This window comes from Aythya fuligula, chromosome 1 (assembly GCF_009819795.1).
Source record: "Aythya fuligula isolate bAytFul2 chromosome 1, bAytFul2.pri, whole genome shotgun sequence".
NCBI classification, from domain to species: domain Eukaryota; kingdom Metazoa; phylum Chordata; class Aves; order Anseriformes; family Anatidae; genus Aythya; species Aythya fuligula.
The window spans coordinates 192,041,487-192,061,136 of NC_045559.1; the positions used below are offsets into that span (position 1 = coordinate 192,041,487).

Sequence of the window (19,650 nt, forward strand, 5' to 3'; positions counted from 1 at the left end):
ATCAGTTGGAATGTGTTGTCTTATCTGTAGTTACGGAGTAACAGCAGGTATTTTAACAAGCTAATATGGTACATAACAGCTTTAGAACACACATCTATTTCACTAGAAAGAAAATACAGCAGATTTTACTGAATCTCCAAAATCAAATACCCACTATCTGAAAAAAGCACTTAAAAACAAAACAAACAAACAAAAAACTGTACTGAGTGACTAAAGAACTTAATCAATCTTGAAACAGTTAAACTTCCCTCAAGCACAACCAAACAGAGCGGTGATGAGGACTTCAATGGATAGAGTTTCATGGTTTACACTATGAAACAATGGACATAATCAGTTTATTTCACTATATTGAAATATTTTAAGTATTTTATGGAACAAATCTTACATAGTCAAATTTAATTAGCTTTTGTTTAGAAGACAAACATTTTCAAACCTAGCTTCCATACAAACCGCAAATACTTCTGATATAGTATTATGTATAAATCCTGAGTGACCGAGTAACTAAGACTCTGAGAGGTACTGCTGCTTTCATTTTCACTGCCATTTGTTATTACTTACTAATATTCCATTAGAGCCATTGAAAATCTAAATTTACTCATTAATTCAAAAGCATGATACCATTTTGCAAATGTTAATTCATATGCAGATTACAAAAATATATTTTAGTATGTGTTCTGAAACTGCCAGCTAGATGTGAAAAGAGGCTGCACTGAATTCCATGGAATTTAAATCTTTATTGAAAAAGTCTGCAAGTCAGAAATTGAAAAAAAAAAAAATCTTAGCCTTGGGGAAAAAGTGTTTTGCCATTTCAATTTTTAGTAATAGCAATTTATATTAGATAGTAATTTATTAAAGATCAATAGTAATTTATTAATGATAAAATCAGATTCTTTCTCTTAAAAATTAGTGTTTTTCACTTTTATTCAGATGAACTTCTGAATTGTAACTGAACATCTTGCTTTCCAGAACACAAGGGATGTTTACCTGCAACATCACAGGCACTCTAAGTTTGTCAGAACCTTCATGTGCTTTTCATTTCCAGCTTATGCTGCACCCAACTACCAAACAAAAAATTGAGAAAAGCTAAATGAAAGATTAATAAAGATACTCTCCTTTGCGACTCACAGAAAAGTGAAAAATAAGTCTTCCTTCCTGAACTATGAAAAAGGTATACAACAAACATGGTTCAAAGTATAAAATACATACATCGCATTTATAAAAGTAATGTTTTGAATTTTGTCTTTGTATGCACCCTGAAATCACAGTACCAATTGCACTTCAGTATTTTCTGAGACCATAGTTTCAGTATATAAAAACGTAATTAACTCATCTGGGATCTAGATCATATTTGATATCAATTGCTTCTTGTTTCTGTGGCACAATCTAGTTGAGTACTTCTTGTTGGAGTATTTAATTGCATAAAAAGGACAGAAAAAAAAAGACATTGCAACTTGCATGCTTTGCTCAGTCTTTCACATATACTGTGTTCATTCATGAAAAGCTTACTAAAGGAGGAGTCCTGTAAGTTCCTCAGTACTGCCTTTCACATAAGTCTCTTATAAACTGCATATTCATTTCATAACGCTTTTTAATGATTTCTCCCAGGAATTTGTTAAAACAACCAATCTGTTATTTTTATAGCAAAATTAAACATGAATACCAATATCATCTTATACATTTAATATTCTATTACATTCCCTTAAAATCCATTATGTATATAACTCACATCAGCTTTAAAAACATTCTCTTGACCTGCCTGAAAATTAAGATGAAGAACTTCTGAAGTAGAGTGCTCTTCCTAATCATAAGAAACTTGAATATAGATTCTAATCTTTAACATTAAAAATTGTATTATGTTACCAATATTAAATTAGATCTATTTTGAAACTTTGATCATTTTCCCTTTTTGACTTCTGTACTTATTACTATGTCTGTACAATTTTAGTTTTCATACAGCCTCACCTAAGCTGCTCTAAGCTTTTATTCATTACTTTCATAAACAACTGTTTCAAACTCCAGTATGTTCTGAAAACTGCTCCTCAGAAATGTAATATAATGAAAATATATTTTCTGCATTTGATTAGTTCTGTGTTTGATTCTAAAATTCAGTTTTGTTGTTTTTTGTTTTTGGAATATGCCACTGGTCTTTTGATACACCTATTCTGCTTCTTCCTTCCTTTGCTGAAAATACCGCCCCAAAAAATGACCCTATACTCCCATTTTACTGATTTTCTTCAGTGAAAAAAAAAGGGTGCTCTTTTGCTAAAGGTGAGGTTCCTAATTTTTTAGATAAAACAGCAGCAACCTGTTGATTTTGAAAACTTTTGCAATTGTCTTGCAGCAGTATGCAACTTTATGAAAATAATTGATTAACCTTCAATTTACAAACACAACAGATGATAAGGCAGAACAGATGATGATTTTGGCAATCATGACAGCTTGTGATCTTCTATTCAGCAAATATCATTTTGAAACAGTTTCAAATTTTTTAGCATGAGTGGGCCTTTTAACTTTCATGAAGGCACATAAAAATTTCCCTGAAACAAGGCAGAAAATGCATCCACCTTGCAAGCAAATTACAGCCCTTCCTTCTGTCTCTCTCTGTTCGTGACAGCCATTTGGACATGATGGAACACTTACACAGCCCCAGATGCAGCCCAAAATGTTTGTGCTTCCCTGAAAACTAAAATATGGTGCCTGCATTATGTTGGACAGCGATGCACATTCAGTTATGTGACAATTAAGTGCTTATATGGGGCCTGGTCTACACTGTCATGGCAGAAGGTTGTGTGGGAAGAGAACGGACTTGAGGACACAAGGTTGCTGAACGACTCTGATGGCCCTGAACTGGCCAACAGGCTGTAATGGGGCATCGCCCTATCAGTTTTGGGACCAGTACTGTTCAATGTCTTTATCAGTGACATAGACAACGGCATCAAGGGCACCCTCAGCAAGTTTGCAGATGACACCAAGCAGTCTGCACCAAGTGGTGCAGTCAATACAACACAAGGAAGGGATGGCATCCAAAGGGACCAGAACAAGGTAGAAAAGTGGGCCCATATGAACCGAATGAGGGATGTTCAGCCTGTAAAAGAGAAGGCTCCAGGGAGAACTCATTGCAGCTTTTCCGTACTTAAAGGTGGCTTATAATAAAGATGGTGTGATTTTTTGGTCAGTCAGGTAATGATAGGACAAGGGTGAATGTTTTTAAACTAAATCAGGGGAGATTTAGATTCAATGTTAGGAGGAAGTTCTTCTCTCAGAGGATTCTCACAGGTTGCCCTGAGAAGCTGTGGGTGACCCATCCCTGGAGGTGTTCAAGGCCAGGCTGGATGGGCTTTGGGCAACTTGTTGATCTCTGGGAGATGCCCTGCTCATGGCAGGGGGATGGGAACTGGATGATCTTTAAGGTCCAACCCAAACCATTCTATGATTCTATGATCCTTCAACATCAAGGAAGATTTGTTTTAAATTTTGTGTAACAACTGTTTGGCAAGCTATTTAGTGATACCTTCATTTTATTCAAGTAAATAATCTTGAATGCAAGCTTATACTGAGCATCTGAGTGTTTTGTGGGTTTTTCTTGTTTTTGTTTGTTTGTTTGTTTGTTTGTTTTTAACTTAATGGAAGGTTCATGAGAGTATAATTAATTTGATTAGTATTAAACTGTTATTAAATCATGCTGAAAGGCACTGCAGAAGCAGTTTTAGGACTGCATTTATTACCAGGGTATTCTCCAACAGCAAGAATAAAAAAGTGTATTTTCAAATGAAGCTAACATAAATGAAAGTGTCAAGAGATTCTGCATTAGTCCCAAACAGCTAAATAGAAAGGGAAAGTTACCTTGTGTAACTTTGAACACATCGATGTATTGATTTGCACCCGATTATAAGTATCTACTTAATTTGAAGTAAAAATCAATGAAAAATTAATTACAGAGTCTTCATCCTGAATAGATTAATAAACCATTATGAAAGAGAAGCAACTTCAATGATTCTGTTGCTATGGATAGACTAAAAATAATAAACTCCCCATCTCAACAGTTGCAGATTGTCTGAATAAGTGGCAGTTACATTTAACAGGTCTTTGTGAAATGTATGGCACTAACAGGAAAAACAGCCCATCAAATTTCCAGAAATATTTTCGGAAACGCTAAATCATTTAAGATCTCATTGCTGTATTAATATATAATAATGACTTCCTATTCCAAAATATCTGAAAGTTTCAAACCATATTTCCCATTTTGCTCAGTTTGTGTGAGATAGCTCTGAAAACTGAGCACGAAGGGTTGCTATTCACAGAATCACAAAATATCTGAGCTTGAAGAAATCTCTGGAGATTATCTACTTCAACCCCCTGCTCAAAGCATGGTCAGCTACAGCAGGCTGCCCAAAACCGTGTCCAGTCAGATTTTGAGTATCTACAAGGATGGAGACTCCACAGCCTCTGTGAGAAGCTTGTTCCAGTGTTTGATCATCCTCACAGTACAAAAGTTTTGTCTTGTGTTTAAATGGCATTTCCCCTATTTCAATTTGTTCCTATTGCCTCTTGCTGTCAGTGGGCATCACTCAGAAGAGTCTGACTCTGTCTTCTTTGCTCCCTCCCAATAGCAAATACACAATCTGATAAGATCTCCCTAAACCTTCTCATCCCCAAGGCTAAACAATCCAGGCTCTCATCTGTTCCTCCTATCACAGATCCTTAATCACCTTCATGGCCCCAGGAAACCCGTGGAAATGGTTTGCAGGGTTATTTGCTCAAACGCCTTCACAGGGATCAAGGTAAGACTAACTGGCCTATCATTCTCCAGATTCTCCTTTTTGCCCATTCCTTCACAGGAGCAAAATTTCCTTTCTTTCTGTCTTCAGAAACTTGCAATAGTCACCCTGATCTTTCAAAGAAAACCAAGAGTGGTTTCACAATGGAGGCAGCCAGCTCCCTCAGCACTCATGAGTGCATCTCATCAGGGTCTGCCGACTTGTTTATATGCAGTTGGTCTGAACATTCCCTAACCCGATCCTCCTCTACAAAGGGTAAGTCCTCCTTGCCCTGTACTTTCCCATCACTTTTGGGCACCTGGGATTGCTGAAGGCTGATCTTACTAGTAAACAGAGGCAAAGAAGACACTCAGTACTTCAGCCTTCTCCTTGTCCTTTGTGGCCAGGCCCTCATTCCCACTCAAGCAGTGGGCTGATACTTTCCCTAATCTTCATTTTATTGCTGATATACCCATAAAACCTTTCTTGTTGGTCTTGTGGTGGGTTGACAGCACCACTACTGCTGCTAAGGTTATGGGCTGGAAAGTTAACTCCATGGCAGCCATATGTAGTACAGCTCTTTATATCCCTCAACAGATTCAGCTCAGGATACGCTTTAGCTTCCCTAGCCTCATCCTTGCATGCTCAAGACAGCACCTCTGTGTCAGCTATTCTTCCCATGCCAGCTGTCCCTGCTTCCACCTCTTCTACACTTTTATTAATGCTTGAGTTTTCCCAGGATCTCCTTGCTCACCCATGGAGGCCTCCTGCTGCCATTGGTTTTCTGCTTGTTGAGATTGACCACTGAGCTTGGAGGAGGTTGGACTTGATGATCTTTATGGGTCCCTTCCAACTCGGGATATTCTATGATTCTATGAAGTGAACCTTGAAAAGCAATCAGCTCTGCAGGACTACTCTCCAGAACAGTGTCCCCTGGGATTCTTCCAAGTAGATCACTGAACTGGCCAAGGTCTACTTTCCTGAAGCAGGGTTGTAATCCTGGGGGTGCTACTGCCCGTGGGGGACCCATGCTGGAACTGTTTGCTCCTGAGGGATGGATGGACCCCATGGTATGGAGCTGTGTGGGAACAGTTCTTGAAAAGCTGCAGACTGTGGGCAGTCCCAGCAGGCTCAGTTTGGGAAGGACGGCATCCCGTGGGAGGGACACAACAGGGAGCAGGGGCAGAGAGGGATTGTGAAGGAGTGGCAGGCATGAAGCGTCAGGGACTGACCACAGCCCTATTCCTCTTTCCCCCGTGCTGCTCAGAGGGAGGAGGTGGAAGAGGGTGGATGGGGGGAAGATATTTTTAGTTTACTTTTAGTTCTTGCTGCTCTAGTCTGTTAGCAGTAAGCAATAAATTACATTAATCTCACTTATATTGAGCCTGTTTTGTCCATGACAGCACTTGCTGAGTGATTTCCCTGTCCTTATCTCAACCCATGAGTTTTTTTTTTCAGTCATATTTTCTTCCCTTGGACTGCTCAGGAGGGGGAGTGAGAAAGCAGCATGGTGGAGCTTAGCCAGCCATCAGCGTAAAACCACTGCATTAGCCAGTATCAGGTATAATGTGTGTTTTATGATTGATTTCTCAAATTCACTGACTGCATAAATTCTATCATTCTGTCACAGGCATTCTTTCAATTTGTCTTTCTTATATATTCTATGTCAATTTTTATAGGATGAAGCATTGATGTTCAGTTTAGAGAAATATGCAGTCAATTGCTGTTCATGGTACCACCTAAACTTGGACAGTGTGTCACCACATACAGAAGTGATCACTACATGATATTAAGAGTGGACGGACAAACATATGTCCACACTTGAAGACTATGATAAATTATTTCAGCAGAAATTCTATAGGTCAAACCTTTGTGAAGTGGATATTTTTGTTGTGCTTCAGAATCATCAGCACTTAAGTGCTGAATAACTATTTTCAAGGCATTTGTAAGAAAAACCTTTTTGAATTAATCCTTGTTTTATATTCTCTGCACTGGAATAAAAATGTTTAAAACATAGTTAATCTTTGTCTACATATTAATTTTAACAAGCTTCTGTAGCTCTTTTGCCCTTTGGAATAAAAAGTAGCTGATTTTAAAAACGGCTTTGAATTTATAAATACATTAGTTAGAATCAATTCAGATCTATACTGGACACTTCCTGAGTTTCAGACAGTTTGAAACAGATAGTTAATCATTATTCACAACTACTGCTGGTAATAATTACATTTGACAGGTAGAAGACTAACATTTGCTTTTTGTAAATGGAATAGAAGGTCTTTTCAGCATCTATCCCATCTGTTTTTACTTTAATATTATCTGTATCCAAGAGATAAAAGAAAAATGATAATAGTCTGCAGCTACACATAAATGATATGCTTTCAGAATTGAGAATACAAAAAATAAATAAATAAATTTACAGGTTTCAGGAATAAAAAGTTATTTGTGATTTTATTTCTTTGTAATTGGGAGATCATTTTAGCTCATATTCTGTACCTATTCGTGCATAAATAAAATAATGTGTGGATGTTAACTTGTTAAAATTCAACTATTTTATTTTGATTTCTAGGTCTTTATTTAAAAATTCTGAAAACAAAGGTGATGCCTTCTTTGAGCAATGAATAAAGATTAGAATGTAAATCTGTATGGAATATATGTAGAATTTTTATACATGTGCAGCCTTTTCAAAGATTAAAGCAAACAGCCTATGAAAGCAACTTTTGATGAAGGGCATATTTATTTATATTTTTGAAACTTAGTCAGATGTTCTCTCCAAAAATCCTACATCAGGTCAGAGGCCATCCTATTCTAAATGAGATCTATAAATGATATATATTTAAATAAATAAATAAATAAATAAATAAATAAAGAGAGAGAGAGAGAATCTCCTAACAGCATAAAAATGTTATAAAAAGAAAAAAGTTCCAGATGATACAGGAGTCTTTTTTTTTTCCCAAAAAATATTATGAGCAATAAAAATGTAGGTCAAATACAGATTCCTTTCTAGATGTATCTGGCGCATCTATTTAAAATGACACAGAAGGACAGATGAGCACTACAGGCTTGATTCAGGCAGTCATCTAGTGACATCTGGGATGTTTCACTCTGCCTCTAGATGCTACTCCAGCAGATCACAGGTCTCCTACAGCTTCTGTGTTATACCTGCCAGGCCATGAATATTTGATGATTTCTGAAATAGTACTGGAAGCCTCATTTTTAGGTAACTAAACTGAGCCCTTATTTCAGCACAGATCACAGAGAGCATTTTGCATCTCTTAAAAGTTCTCAGATGCAGTGTAACAAGAACAGAACATCAATAAACCCAAATGTCAGAGAGAAACTATCTGCTCAGTTCTCTGAACTAGACAAGCTATATGGTAACTCACATGGGAAAACTTAAGAATGGCAGGATGGTCAGTGATAAGAGATCATACAGACTGTGTAAATCAGTAAGGTTGAAGCTAATCCTTAGTGAACAGAATGGTTCTCTAGCTAAACCAAAGGTTTCCTGCATCTATAGAAGCACACTAAGCACAAGATTTAATCAATATTTAGTTTTTTGTTTGTTTGTTTGTTCGTTTTTCTGAACTCAAAGAGAATATAGTAAGATTGCAAACAATTGTAACATTTTGTATCCTGTAGTCCTGCACAAATAAACTTGCTGTTGCTAGGAACAGGCCACACTAACTAGGCTTTATGTTAATAACTGTGTGAGGCCCCAGTACTGGCCTTCTAGTCTTGGTAATCAACCCGTTAAGAGAGCTTGCTGTTTGACGTGGAATTCAGTACCAGGTCTCCTGATATGATGTGAAGGTGAAGCAAGGGATAACAGTAAAGGCTATGAAAGTATTGTGCACAGGTTAAGAAGAGTGGTCTGAGACCTATGAAAAACTAGCTGATGGTTACCTACTAGTCACTGGGGAACAGTAATGTTAAGATCTGACAAGACTTCTTTTGCTTTAAGACAAGAAGATGCAGTTAAGCAAGAAAGATAAACATCTAAGTCATAAAGTAAGGTACCACCTATAGCTCACCACAGCACTGTGCAGTCTGTAGTCCAGGAACAAGGGTAAAAAGGCTAAGAGCCCTCCTGAGAGTGAAAACTCTTAAAAAAGGAGATCGCAGATTTGAGGCCAATGGGCAAAACGTGGTTCAGGTCCAGCTTTCCTTGTCAAGGAACATTAAGGCTCGATTACCCCCATGTGGGTGACTAAGATCATCAAGGACCATAGCAATCAGCACCAAATATGTGGCTTCAGCTTCCTGGTACTGTATGGTCACAGCTAATTTATGACACAAGTTTTAAAGTACAAGTGCTTTGAATATGTAGTGCTAATGACTAGTAACACCATGGAACTAATAGTTAGCTATGGGTGCTGTTAATGAGTATTTATGTTGTACAGTTTAAAACTAGTCTCATTTATCAATCTTCCAAACACTACAATCAAAAATCTCTAATTTTCTGATTGTTTGTGTATACATATATGAAACTGTTTCATCAGAGCTCTTGTACGGAAGGATTGTAGACTTAAATGTGTAGTTACTAAAGTATAATGGAAAGTGTCACATTGAAATATATTCCTTTTCTTTATAGGATGACAGACCTGGTTAACAACAGCCCATTTCAGGGGCAGCAGATTCATCACAAAGTTATTTAGTAACAAGAGATTATTTTAACAAAAAGTTGATTTATCATACACTTAGCATGTAATAAAGAAGTGAGCAATTACAAAATGTAATTGTGAATTTTAATGTGTAACTTTTTTGTGTCACTTTTTTTTATGCAGTTATTTAAGGAAGGTAAATGTTTTTTCTCATTTACCTTCTCAAACTCAAAAATGTTTTGTGTAAAAGATATGTTTTTAGGTCATGATGTTTCTGGTCACAATGAATCATCAATCTAAGGGTAATGTACATATTTCAATATCATAGAAGAACTAATTCAATATTTAAAACCACTAAACATTGCTTTGTGAAGATCAGAGAAATGAAAAGACTAAGTTAAAGGCTAATATATTACTGTTCTTTTTGTAAACACATACAAGATGCTAGGCATGTCTTGTTTGTGTGGTTTCACTTCCATATGAAGGAGAAAGTGTAGGCTATTACCCCACAAGTAGACTTCATATTTAATTACATACATGTAACATTATACTTCCCATCTCAAATGCATTTCATTTACCTTTTAACTCCCTATGTTTCAATATTCAAGATAATTTCTTAAAGCTTACTTTTAATGTAGTTGCTGGGAGAAAAAAAACAGTTGTCTTTTCAAATAAACTACTTTCCTACCTGATTAAGTTTCTTCCATAGATTGAGAACAGGAGAAAGTTCAGCTGACCATATTTCTCTGTCAAACTTGCAGCCAGCACTTACTGACCTGCTCAGGATCCGAAGCTGTGAAATGACCTGAGTGATGGGAATACAAAAGCAAAGCTTGAAGAAGGATAAACAAAAATATACAAGAATGCAAACAGCAAATACTCTTAATTTATCTATGGACCACACTTTTCTGCATGCTTAATTACTAATCATGATCTATTTGAAACACAAGCAATACCCATATTCAGATACTTACTTGAGCCTCACTCATAGTAAGTCCATACTTTTCTTATCACTTTAATTGTCTCTGTTCAACTATAATTTAAAAACTAATGAGGTGTATAATTCATTAAAAATCTTATTTTCCACAAAATCTACATAAAAATATTTTTTAAAAAAGTCAATAAAACAAGAGTGTGTTACTAAATACACAGTACTTATCAGGCATCAAAACACCAAGAGAATTCTCCCATGGATCTCTTTTTTACTTAGCTACTCATGCTAGCTCATATTACTTAAATGTATATTTATTCACTTAAAGAAAGAAAGAAAGCAAGCAATTAAAAGAATAACTGCAAAACTCTCATGAAGAAGAGGAGTGCCAAGCTCATCAGATTCAACTGCCTTTTCTTCGTAGCAACCCTAATAACTCCACACAAACTGATCATATACATACATACATATATATATATTTATACAGAAATAATACTTCAGTAAAAAATTCGATGATAATGTCCATTAAGCATCATATAAAAATAGTATCTTAGCTATTTTAGGTAAAATTTTAGTTAATTTTCACAGAACATTATTTACAATAAATTTTAGAGAAAGATTTATTAAATTGATTCTCTTTTGCTTAACTTATAAAACTTGATAACAAAAAATTCCTTAATCTTTCAGAACTGTTAACCAGAATCAGGCACTTGATGTCAAGTTGTTTCTGCTAAGTTTGGACTTATTTTCTATTATTGAAAGATATGCAAATGTTTGCTTTTCTTTTTCTGATAAATTGTTTTCATTTTCTTTAGCTGAAGCAAACAGCTTTTGTTTATCAGCCTTGATAGGGACTATGAAGCACTACAAGATGACAGTACACTGAACTGTTATTCTAACTTTTACAACATTTACTATAATTGATTCTTATGTTAAATGTTTTACAAGACATAAACCAAAAGATATATATATATATAAAGCAAAAATATATACAAATCTACCTGTAAAATATACAAAACAATTTTTACAGTAAGTTTGAAACAAAACAAAACAAAAAAGCTTTTAGTTAAGCTATAAAAGTCTAAACTTTTTCCATTCCTTCTCATTTCTTCTCTCAAGTGTAACAGGTATGATGGTAGCATAACTTACATACTTACTTGAAATTTTTTAAAAATAATGGGCTGCGCTGCAACTTTGTGTACAGGTGGCTCTTTCAGCCTGAATACTTTCTGAAAAATGTACCTTAGAACAGTCATTCACCTTCAAGAGGTAAAGGAAAATGTTTTATGGGTGTCAAATAACTCAGGTTGACCTTCTCATTGAAATGCTCCAACAGTCCAAACATTTGGTAAGGGACTAAATATGATGGACATTGTTTAGTGTGCCGTTTTTTTGCACCCATGAAACCAAAGCCTGTGAGAAGGTTTCCTCAGTGCTTTCAAATCAATCTCTTTCTGAATGTTATGCAAATGAAAAGAGAAATTGTGTTTTTACAGTGTCATAGAATAAATCAGTTTGTAAAGGACCTCAAAAGGTCTGTACTCTTGAAGCAGGGTGAGCTCTAGGATCGGACCAGGATGCTCACTGCTTTATCCAGTCTGATCTTGAAAAATCCCCAGTACAGAGACTGCACAATCTCTCCCGAAGAGAGATTGTTCCACACTGCTTTACTGTTCTAATGATGAAAAAGTTTCCCCTAATACCTAAACTGGATCTTTCTCTTTTCAATTTAGGTCCTGTACAAACAAGAGGGTCAAATACTCACATTGGTACAAACAACGTGTTAAGATTGGGAATGACCTGACAAAAACTAGGAGTTAAATCTATTTCTGTATTAGTATTACAAGGTATATCACAAAAGCCTTCCAGGTTACATGGTATGTTTGCAGCTCCTGCACAGGAACTGTTTCCATCTCAAGGCAAAACAAGTAAGTTTTGTCTTTCGTGTGGGAGTCATATGAAAGACAAAAATGGGTCTACGATGTGGCAGGACAGAAATGAGTACCTAGCGTGAGATCTTGACTCAGTTGCAAAAGGGAATGTGATTAGGAATCCGTACTTACAGATAAGAAATAATTTTTGGGCTGTGAGACGTCACTGTGTATAGACATTTAAATTGAACTTAGAGCAGACAAGTGCAAATTCAAATTTATCCTAGCTACTTTTAGGAACTTACTAAAAGCATCTAAATTGCAAAGATTACCACCTTTGTCTCCCTACATAATGAACAGACAGATCTGAAGTGGCCTAAACTGTCCTTCAAAATTCCTTCCTAGTGTGTACATAGGAAGACCTTACCTAAGTATCTCAGATAGATGGGTCTATGTTGTAGAAATTAGAATGGTTTTTATTTCCTGGAAACCTAACTTCAAACCTCAAGCAGAACTCAGCTCCTCTAGCTGTATTATAATAAGTGAGGCAGTTACCTCAGCTTGCTTTATAATCAACTTCAGATTAATCATACTTTAAATACAACAAGATTAATCATACTTTAAAAATGATACTTCTATGACCACAAAGTGACAAGACCCAGAACTAGACATCTAGGTCTGTTGAATCATATCCTTTGTACTCTATTTTGGAAAGTTACCAAGCAGTTACAGATGTACTTACAATACTAAGCAATGTGAAAATCTAATCATATTTGTATAAAACAGGGTACTCAAAATCTCAGTACTTTTACAATACCTTTCAATGCTTACCTTTGTTATCTCAACATATTCTCTTAATATATTTTACATTAAAAGCTCTTGTATGTTGTTCTAGTGCAGTCCAAATACAATCTAAATGTTTTGAATAAATTTATACGGGGCTTGGGTAGAAATCCACCATAAAGCAGGAGAGCAATACCATGATTAAAAATATAAGAGAGGTGGAAATAAATATAATCAAAAAATAAAAGCAATCACAAATAATTGTCTACTTAAAGAGAGGTGAGAAGATTACTCAGAAAAATCAATCTTTGCAGAAACTGCCTGTTTTACGTAAGGTAAACTAATCATAAAACTATTTATATTTAAAAATTCAATAGAGTAATTTATTTGTGAACACAGAAACTATTACCTAATACTTTTGGCCTTCTTAGTGGAAAATTCATGCACTGTATGCTTTCTTGCATTGTCAGCATGGGAAAATGTAAATTGCATATATTAGTAAAGGTGGGGTAGTCAAGATTAAAATGTCAATATTTATTGACCCAGTTATTAAAACTAATTGACCAACTCAGTTTTTACATCTATTTCACACTTTATGGGTTTCTCTGGATATAGGCTGTTCTAATATTGACCACTGTATTATAGTAAAAGAAAACACATTTAGAGAAATTAAGAGAGAGAATGAACAAATGGAAAACAATAAAGATAATGAATGATCCCCATGTACCTTCATATGAAATGACAAGAAAGTCATGTCAGACTTGAAAACAAATAATAAAAATGTGATTGAAAAACAAAAATAAGGTGATGTCAAGATTTTAACATTTCCTTCTTTTAATCTTGATAAAAACAGAATTCCAGGAAAACAGAATTCCAGAAACACAAAATCTGTTTCGGTTCTTTACTCATACACAACATGAAGTCTTGGCTTCAGTAATTCACAGCTACTGCAAAAACTGCTACCACAAATTCAATAAATAATCAAAAACAGGCTTATATCTAAGTCTTGTATTTTTCATAAGCAATTCACTCAAAAAATTATACAACAAAGTCAAATTTTACATGTGGTTTTATAATTTGCAAAAGACAAATGAGTTAAAACCTGAAACATATTAGAGTGGAATCACAGAATGGCTCAGGTCGGAAGGGACCTTGAAGATCATCTAGTTCCAAACCCCCTGCAATGGGCAGGGAGTGTGAAATTCCATGTCAATAAATTAGAAAAATAAAAAAATTCTAGGACACATCAGTTCTGAACTTAATACGTTAATAGCTCTAAGAATACAAAGCAGAAAGGATTTGCCAGTCAGATAGCTACTTGTTCTGTGTTTTTTTTTTTTAATTTTATTTTTCTCCAAGACTACAGAACAGATAAAAACAGTTTTATTCTTGAACAAAAAGCTAACAAACTCTATAGAAAATATCAAAAATCTATAGAAAATATCAAAATAGATACTCTACTGCCATCTACCAGCTTTAAAAGGATGTAGTCTTAGCAATGAAACCACTTCTACCTTTAATTTCTCTGAATAAAACCTGATCAAACCTGAATATGACTTGTTCAATGACATATTTAGATTTTTATAAGACTTTACAGCTTAAATTAAAATAGGAAGTTATAACAGTCACCTTGATAAATACTGGCAAAGTAATAACTCAGGGCAATGTGACCATTTTTTCATTGATCACAGTGTATCAAGGCAGAAACAGACTCCAGTTTGATACAGCTTCTGACAAAACTATATGCTTCGATATTGTTCCTTGTAATCTGACTGGGGTTTGAAGTTGTAGAGGCCCCCAGGATACGTTATTACCTGGAGAATATAAATAACTAAAAGGAAGGCTAGAAGAGGTGGATGACCTCAGCTCATTACGTACCCTGAAAAAAATTAAGAAATCTGGAAAGCTGCAGCATGTTCTTAGAAAAGAACAAGCTTTTCATATACAGGGTACAAATATATTCTCATATACACAGTGCCAATGCTGTGGGAATTAATAAGGTTAACTGAAGTACTGCACTGTTAAACTGCAATGACAAAGGGCTGTGTTTTCCACTGGAGCACAGCACTGTGGGTTCCATTCCATTATTTGGCACAGCACATCTTTTATGCAGCACCATTGATATATATAAAATACTTCCCATATTTTAAGAATTCTAGTTAAGTACTCAAATTGCTCAATTACAGGGTAATAATAAATAGAGTTTGGAATTACTCATCAATTTCTGCTAGAGCGTATTAGTCATATATTTGTGATGTGGGATGCATTTAATAAATGTCAATAATTATATGCTCTGCACAGTTGATACAAAAATTATATAACACAAAATTATTTTAAGAAAACAGCTTTATGTTCATCCTGACATCAATAGCAATAACATAATAAGTTCAGAATAATTTCAATTACATGCTTTACAGTAATTACACTCATATTACTCTATGTACCATGATTAGAATTATGGGGGTGTAGTAGATAAAAAGTTAAGTACTAATGCTCTCAAACCCTTTAAAGATCCAGAGTTTGAAAAGGAAAATGTAGTCTGCTGATGAACAGACAAGAAGCTACAGCTATCGTTATATTACAATTGCATCTTCACAGAATCACAGAATCACAGAATTTCTAGGTTGGAAGAGACCTCAAGATCATCGAGTCCAACCTCTGACCTAACGCTAGCAGTCCCCACTAAACCATATCCCTAAGCTCTACATCTAAACGTCTTTTGAAGACTTCCAGGGATGGTGACTCCACCACTTCCCTGGGCAGCCTGTTCCAATGCCTCACAACCCTTTCAGTGAAGAAGTTCATCCTAACATCTAACCTAAAACTCCCCTGGCTCAACTTAAGCCCATTCCCCCTCGTCCTGTCACCAGAAAATAACCACAACCCACAGCCCCAGTATTCTATATATAGTAAAAACACTGCAGTTGTATGTATAACTTAGTACTGGGTGGATGTATTCATCTTAACCAGGTGTATAACCTCGAGCATGTCCTAGCAGTCTCAGAGTTCCAGGTGGCCTTGTCCACCCTCCACTAACCATGTTGTCTCTGCTGCTGTCATTCGTAAGGTAAAAACCAGCACTGAATCTGTGCTACCATCATGAAACTGACTGCAATTTAGGAAGATACCAAGAAGTTAGAATGTAAGCCACAAGGTTTATAAGGAATCGTGGGATGAGGTATAGGATCAGTCAGTGACTTGCTGAAAATGAGAGCAGGGCAGGAAAAAAAAAAAAAAAAAAAAAAAAAGAACTAAAGGATAAAATGTTGTTTTCCTGAAGTCAGGGAGATTATTGCAACTACATTTAATGAGACAAGATACACTTCATGTTTCCTGACCCTGGTTCATACTTGCTTGTCTTACTAGATTGCTTTTGCACTGTTTTCCATTATTAGTTTACCATTCATTTTAACTCCACAAGTATTCTCTATAAAATAAAAAATAGCTATAACAAAAGGTTATAGAGTTTTTCAACAAAACTTCTAATTGTCAAGCACAGGCTGAATAGCAACAGTAATTATTTTAAATGAGTATTATATTTTGCAGTTATCCTAAGTCGCTGTTTGGTTTGGGTTCACAGGACAAGATTTTGGCAAGGAGCTGCAGGGGTGACCTCTGTGAGCAGAGCCCAGCAGCTGCCCCATGTCAGATCAGAGCCAGCTCCAGACGGCTCCAAATGGACCTGCTGCTGGCTAGAGCTGAGCCATGAGCGACGCTGGTTGGGCCTCCGGGAGAGCAGACTGAAGGAAGAGGAAACCTGCTGTGCAGCTGGGAGAGAGGGGTGAGAGCTGAGAGAGCAGCAGCCCTGCAGCCCCCAAGGGGAGTGCAGCAGGAGGGCAGGAGGTGCTCCAGGCACAAGGCAGCACAAGTTCCCCTGCGGCCCCTGGAGAGGCCCCTGGTGGAGCAGGCTGTCCCCCTGCAGCCCATGGGTCCCACATGGAGCAGATCTCCATGCTGCAGCCCCCCCATGGGTGGAGGAGCCCCCAGCGGAACAAGTGGATGTGGCCTGGAGGAGGCTGCGGCCCATGGAGAGCCCCCGGAGGAGCAGGCCCCGGGCTGGAGCTGCAGCCCATGGAGAGGAGCCCATGCAGGAGCAGGGGGTCTGGGGGGAGCTGCCGCCCACCCGTGGGGGACCCGTGCTGGAGCAGTTTGCTCCTGGGGGATGGACCCCATGGGACGGAGCCGTGTGGGAGCAGTTCCTGAAGAGCTGCAGCCTGTGGGCAGCCCCCGCAGGCTCAGTTCAGGAAGGACGGCATCCTGTGGGAGGGACCCCACGGGGAGCAGGGGCAGAGAGGGACCGTGAGGGAGCAGCAGAGACGAAGCGCCATGGACTGACCACAGCCCCCATTCCCTGTTCCCCTGCACTGCTCAGGGGGAGAAGGCAAGGGTCAGTGGATGGGGGAGAAGGTGGTTTTAGTTTGTTTTCTTAGAGGTCTTTTCGAACCTGAATGATTCTATGAATCCGTGAAGATCTCCCTGTCCTTATCTCAGTCTACAACTTTTTTTGGTCATATTTTTGCCCTTGTCCTTTCAAGAAGATGGAGTGAAAGAGTGGTGCTGAGCTGGTAAACCACCAGACTACTCCTTTAGGCTTCTAACGGATCTTGTTAAATTGTTTCTTTTTAAGCAATCTCTTCTACAATGCATTCAGTGTGACGTCTCTATGATTGTGTAATTTCTCTGGAGTACACAGGCAAGACACTTTTTTGCCAGAATTTGTGAATCTGACTGTGTTCAGATACCATAATTTACTTAAGTCATTCTGATATAATATGTGAATGCTATTTTGGTATGTTGAGTTTCTTCTAGAACAAGCTCTTAAGTTTTCAAGTGATTCAGCTGCCACTCCTGCTAAGTATGAAATGTCATGGTATGAATATATGAAAATAAGTGTGAAATACAGAGATAGGTCATTTCTATGCACTTTTAAATACTCCCTATAACAATGTGCGTTCTACTACAGTACATATCTAAATTGATATTTATGGCAGTGATCTGCAAGATGAGATTTTTACTGAGAAATAAAACACAAGCTTTATATTATGTCAAAGAATCGCATCAACAATTCTTTTATGGGAATCATATCTTAAAAGCCTGAATAAAATTCACAGGAGACCTGCAATCGTATTCAATTTTAACTTGAATTAAGAGTTACCTTTCAGTCAGAGAAGCCTTTTTAATACCATCATTTGTAAATGTGTAACTTTACATTTCAAAGTGAAAAAGCTGCTTATTGTACTCTGTTCATTATGACACCATTAAAGGAAATTTCTAAAGCCCTAGTTAACAGACAACTTTGCAAATACGGACATGAATTATTTACTTTTTTATACATATTAACAAAGGGCATAAGGTAAACTGCAGAGTTAAGATTTTGGACTTTAAGAAAGCTGACACCAGTCTATTGAAGAAATTGCTATCAAGATCACCTGGGAAGTAAACATAAGGGAGAAGTAAAATCAGAGACAGCCTAGTGGACAACACATGACTTTCAGCTGATTAAAAAGGAGGAAAAAGCAGGTTTTTCTGAGCAAGACTCAGAGCAAGCCATCTCAATGTGCAGAAAGACCTGGATTTTCAGAAGTCTTAATGGATTCTTGGGAGCTTCTCACTGGAATAAAATACTAAAAAGGTAACAGACAAGAACCAAAATCAAAGACAGACAAAGCAGGAAGATAGAAGTACTACTAGGGCACTTTAGGATGAAATAAGAAAAAACAAAGCCTGTCTGTGACTAGCAAGTAACTTTAATGGTAAGGTGTGTTTCAACACATATGCAAAAAATCAAAGAAAACATTGGGCTTTTCATGAATGGAAGAGACCATAAGTGAGGGAGGGTCTGAAGTATTCAATGGCCTCCTTGCATGGAAAGAAATGGATAGCAAATACTGGAAGAGAAACAATACTTAGGAATCACAAATGTATTCAAATTGATGAAATCTAGATGAGATTCGTCTATGGCTGCTGGCCAAAGTGATGGAAAGGCACATGAAAAATCATGACAATCAGGGAAAATCCTTACTCATGGTAAGATGGGTTACATGCCCAACTCAAGAAATTGGAAGGAGAATTCATGGAACAACAGCTTATTTCACCTCATCTCTGTCCCTTGAGAGATCAAGGAGAACATCCATGTGGAATCCACTTCCAAACACCAGAGGGAAAAAGAAGAGAATAAGGAACAATCAAACATGGATTAACCAAGAGCATAGGATGTTTGATCAACTGAAATGCCTCTTGTGATGAAGTGACTGACTATGTGAATGAGGGAAGAGTAAGGGATAACATTAATAAAGCTGCTGACATCCTCTCCTACTGCGTTCCTATTTGGAAGCTGAGGAAGCACAGGCTTCAAGCATGATTTCAAAGAATGGACTGGGTTGAAAGCTGGCTGGAATGCTGGAAGGAATCAAGGGTTGGCATCTGGCTTGCAGTTAGTGAGAAGGAAATGTGCAGGCTGATACTTGAGCCCACATTGTTCAATTTCTCCATGAACAACCTGGATGATGGCATACAGTGAATATTCAATAAGTCAGTGGATTACACTAAATTAGCAGGAGTGCACAATACAATAAATTGAGAGCTTTAAAATCAGGTGGTGCCAATCTTTTGATGCTATCCTTCATAAAATGGAAGGCTGAATAAGCAAAAATCTTGTCCAGTCAACAGGCAGAATTTTGTACCTAGAGCGTAACGATGTCATCCAC

The 19,650-nt window shown here is 37.0% G+C and overlaps 1 protein-coding gene across 1 annotated transcript in view; it reads right to left on the bottom strand.

The window, feature by feature from the left end:
- DYNC2H1 (dynein cytoplasmic 2 heavy chain 1) overlaps window positions 1-19,650 on the bottom strand; it is a 167,120-nt gene that overhangs the window by 38,745 nt on the left and 108,725 nt on the right. Inside the window, exon 83 of the mRNA XM_032194780.1 lies at window positions 10,047-10,163. Within this exon, the coding sequence (XP_032050671.1) occupies window positions 10,047-10,163 (117 nt within the window). The remainder of the gene's footprint in view (window positions 1-10,046; window positions 10,164-19,650) is intronic.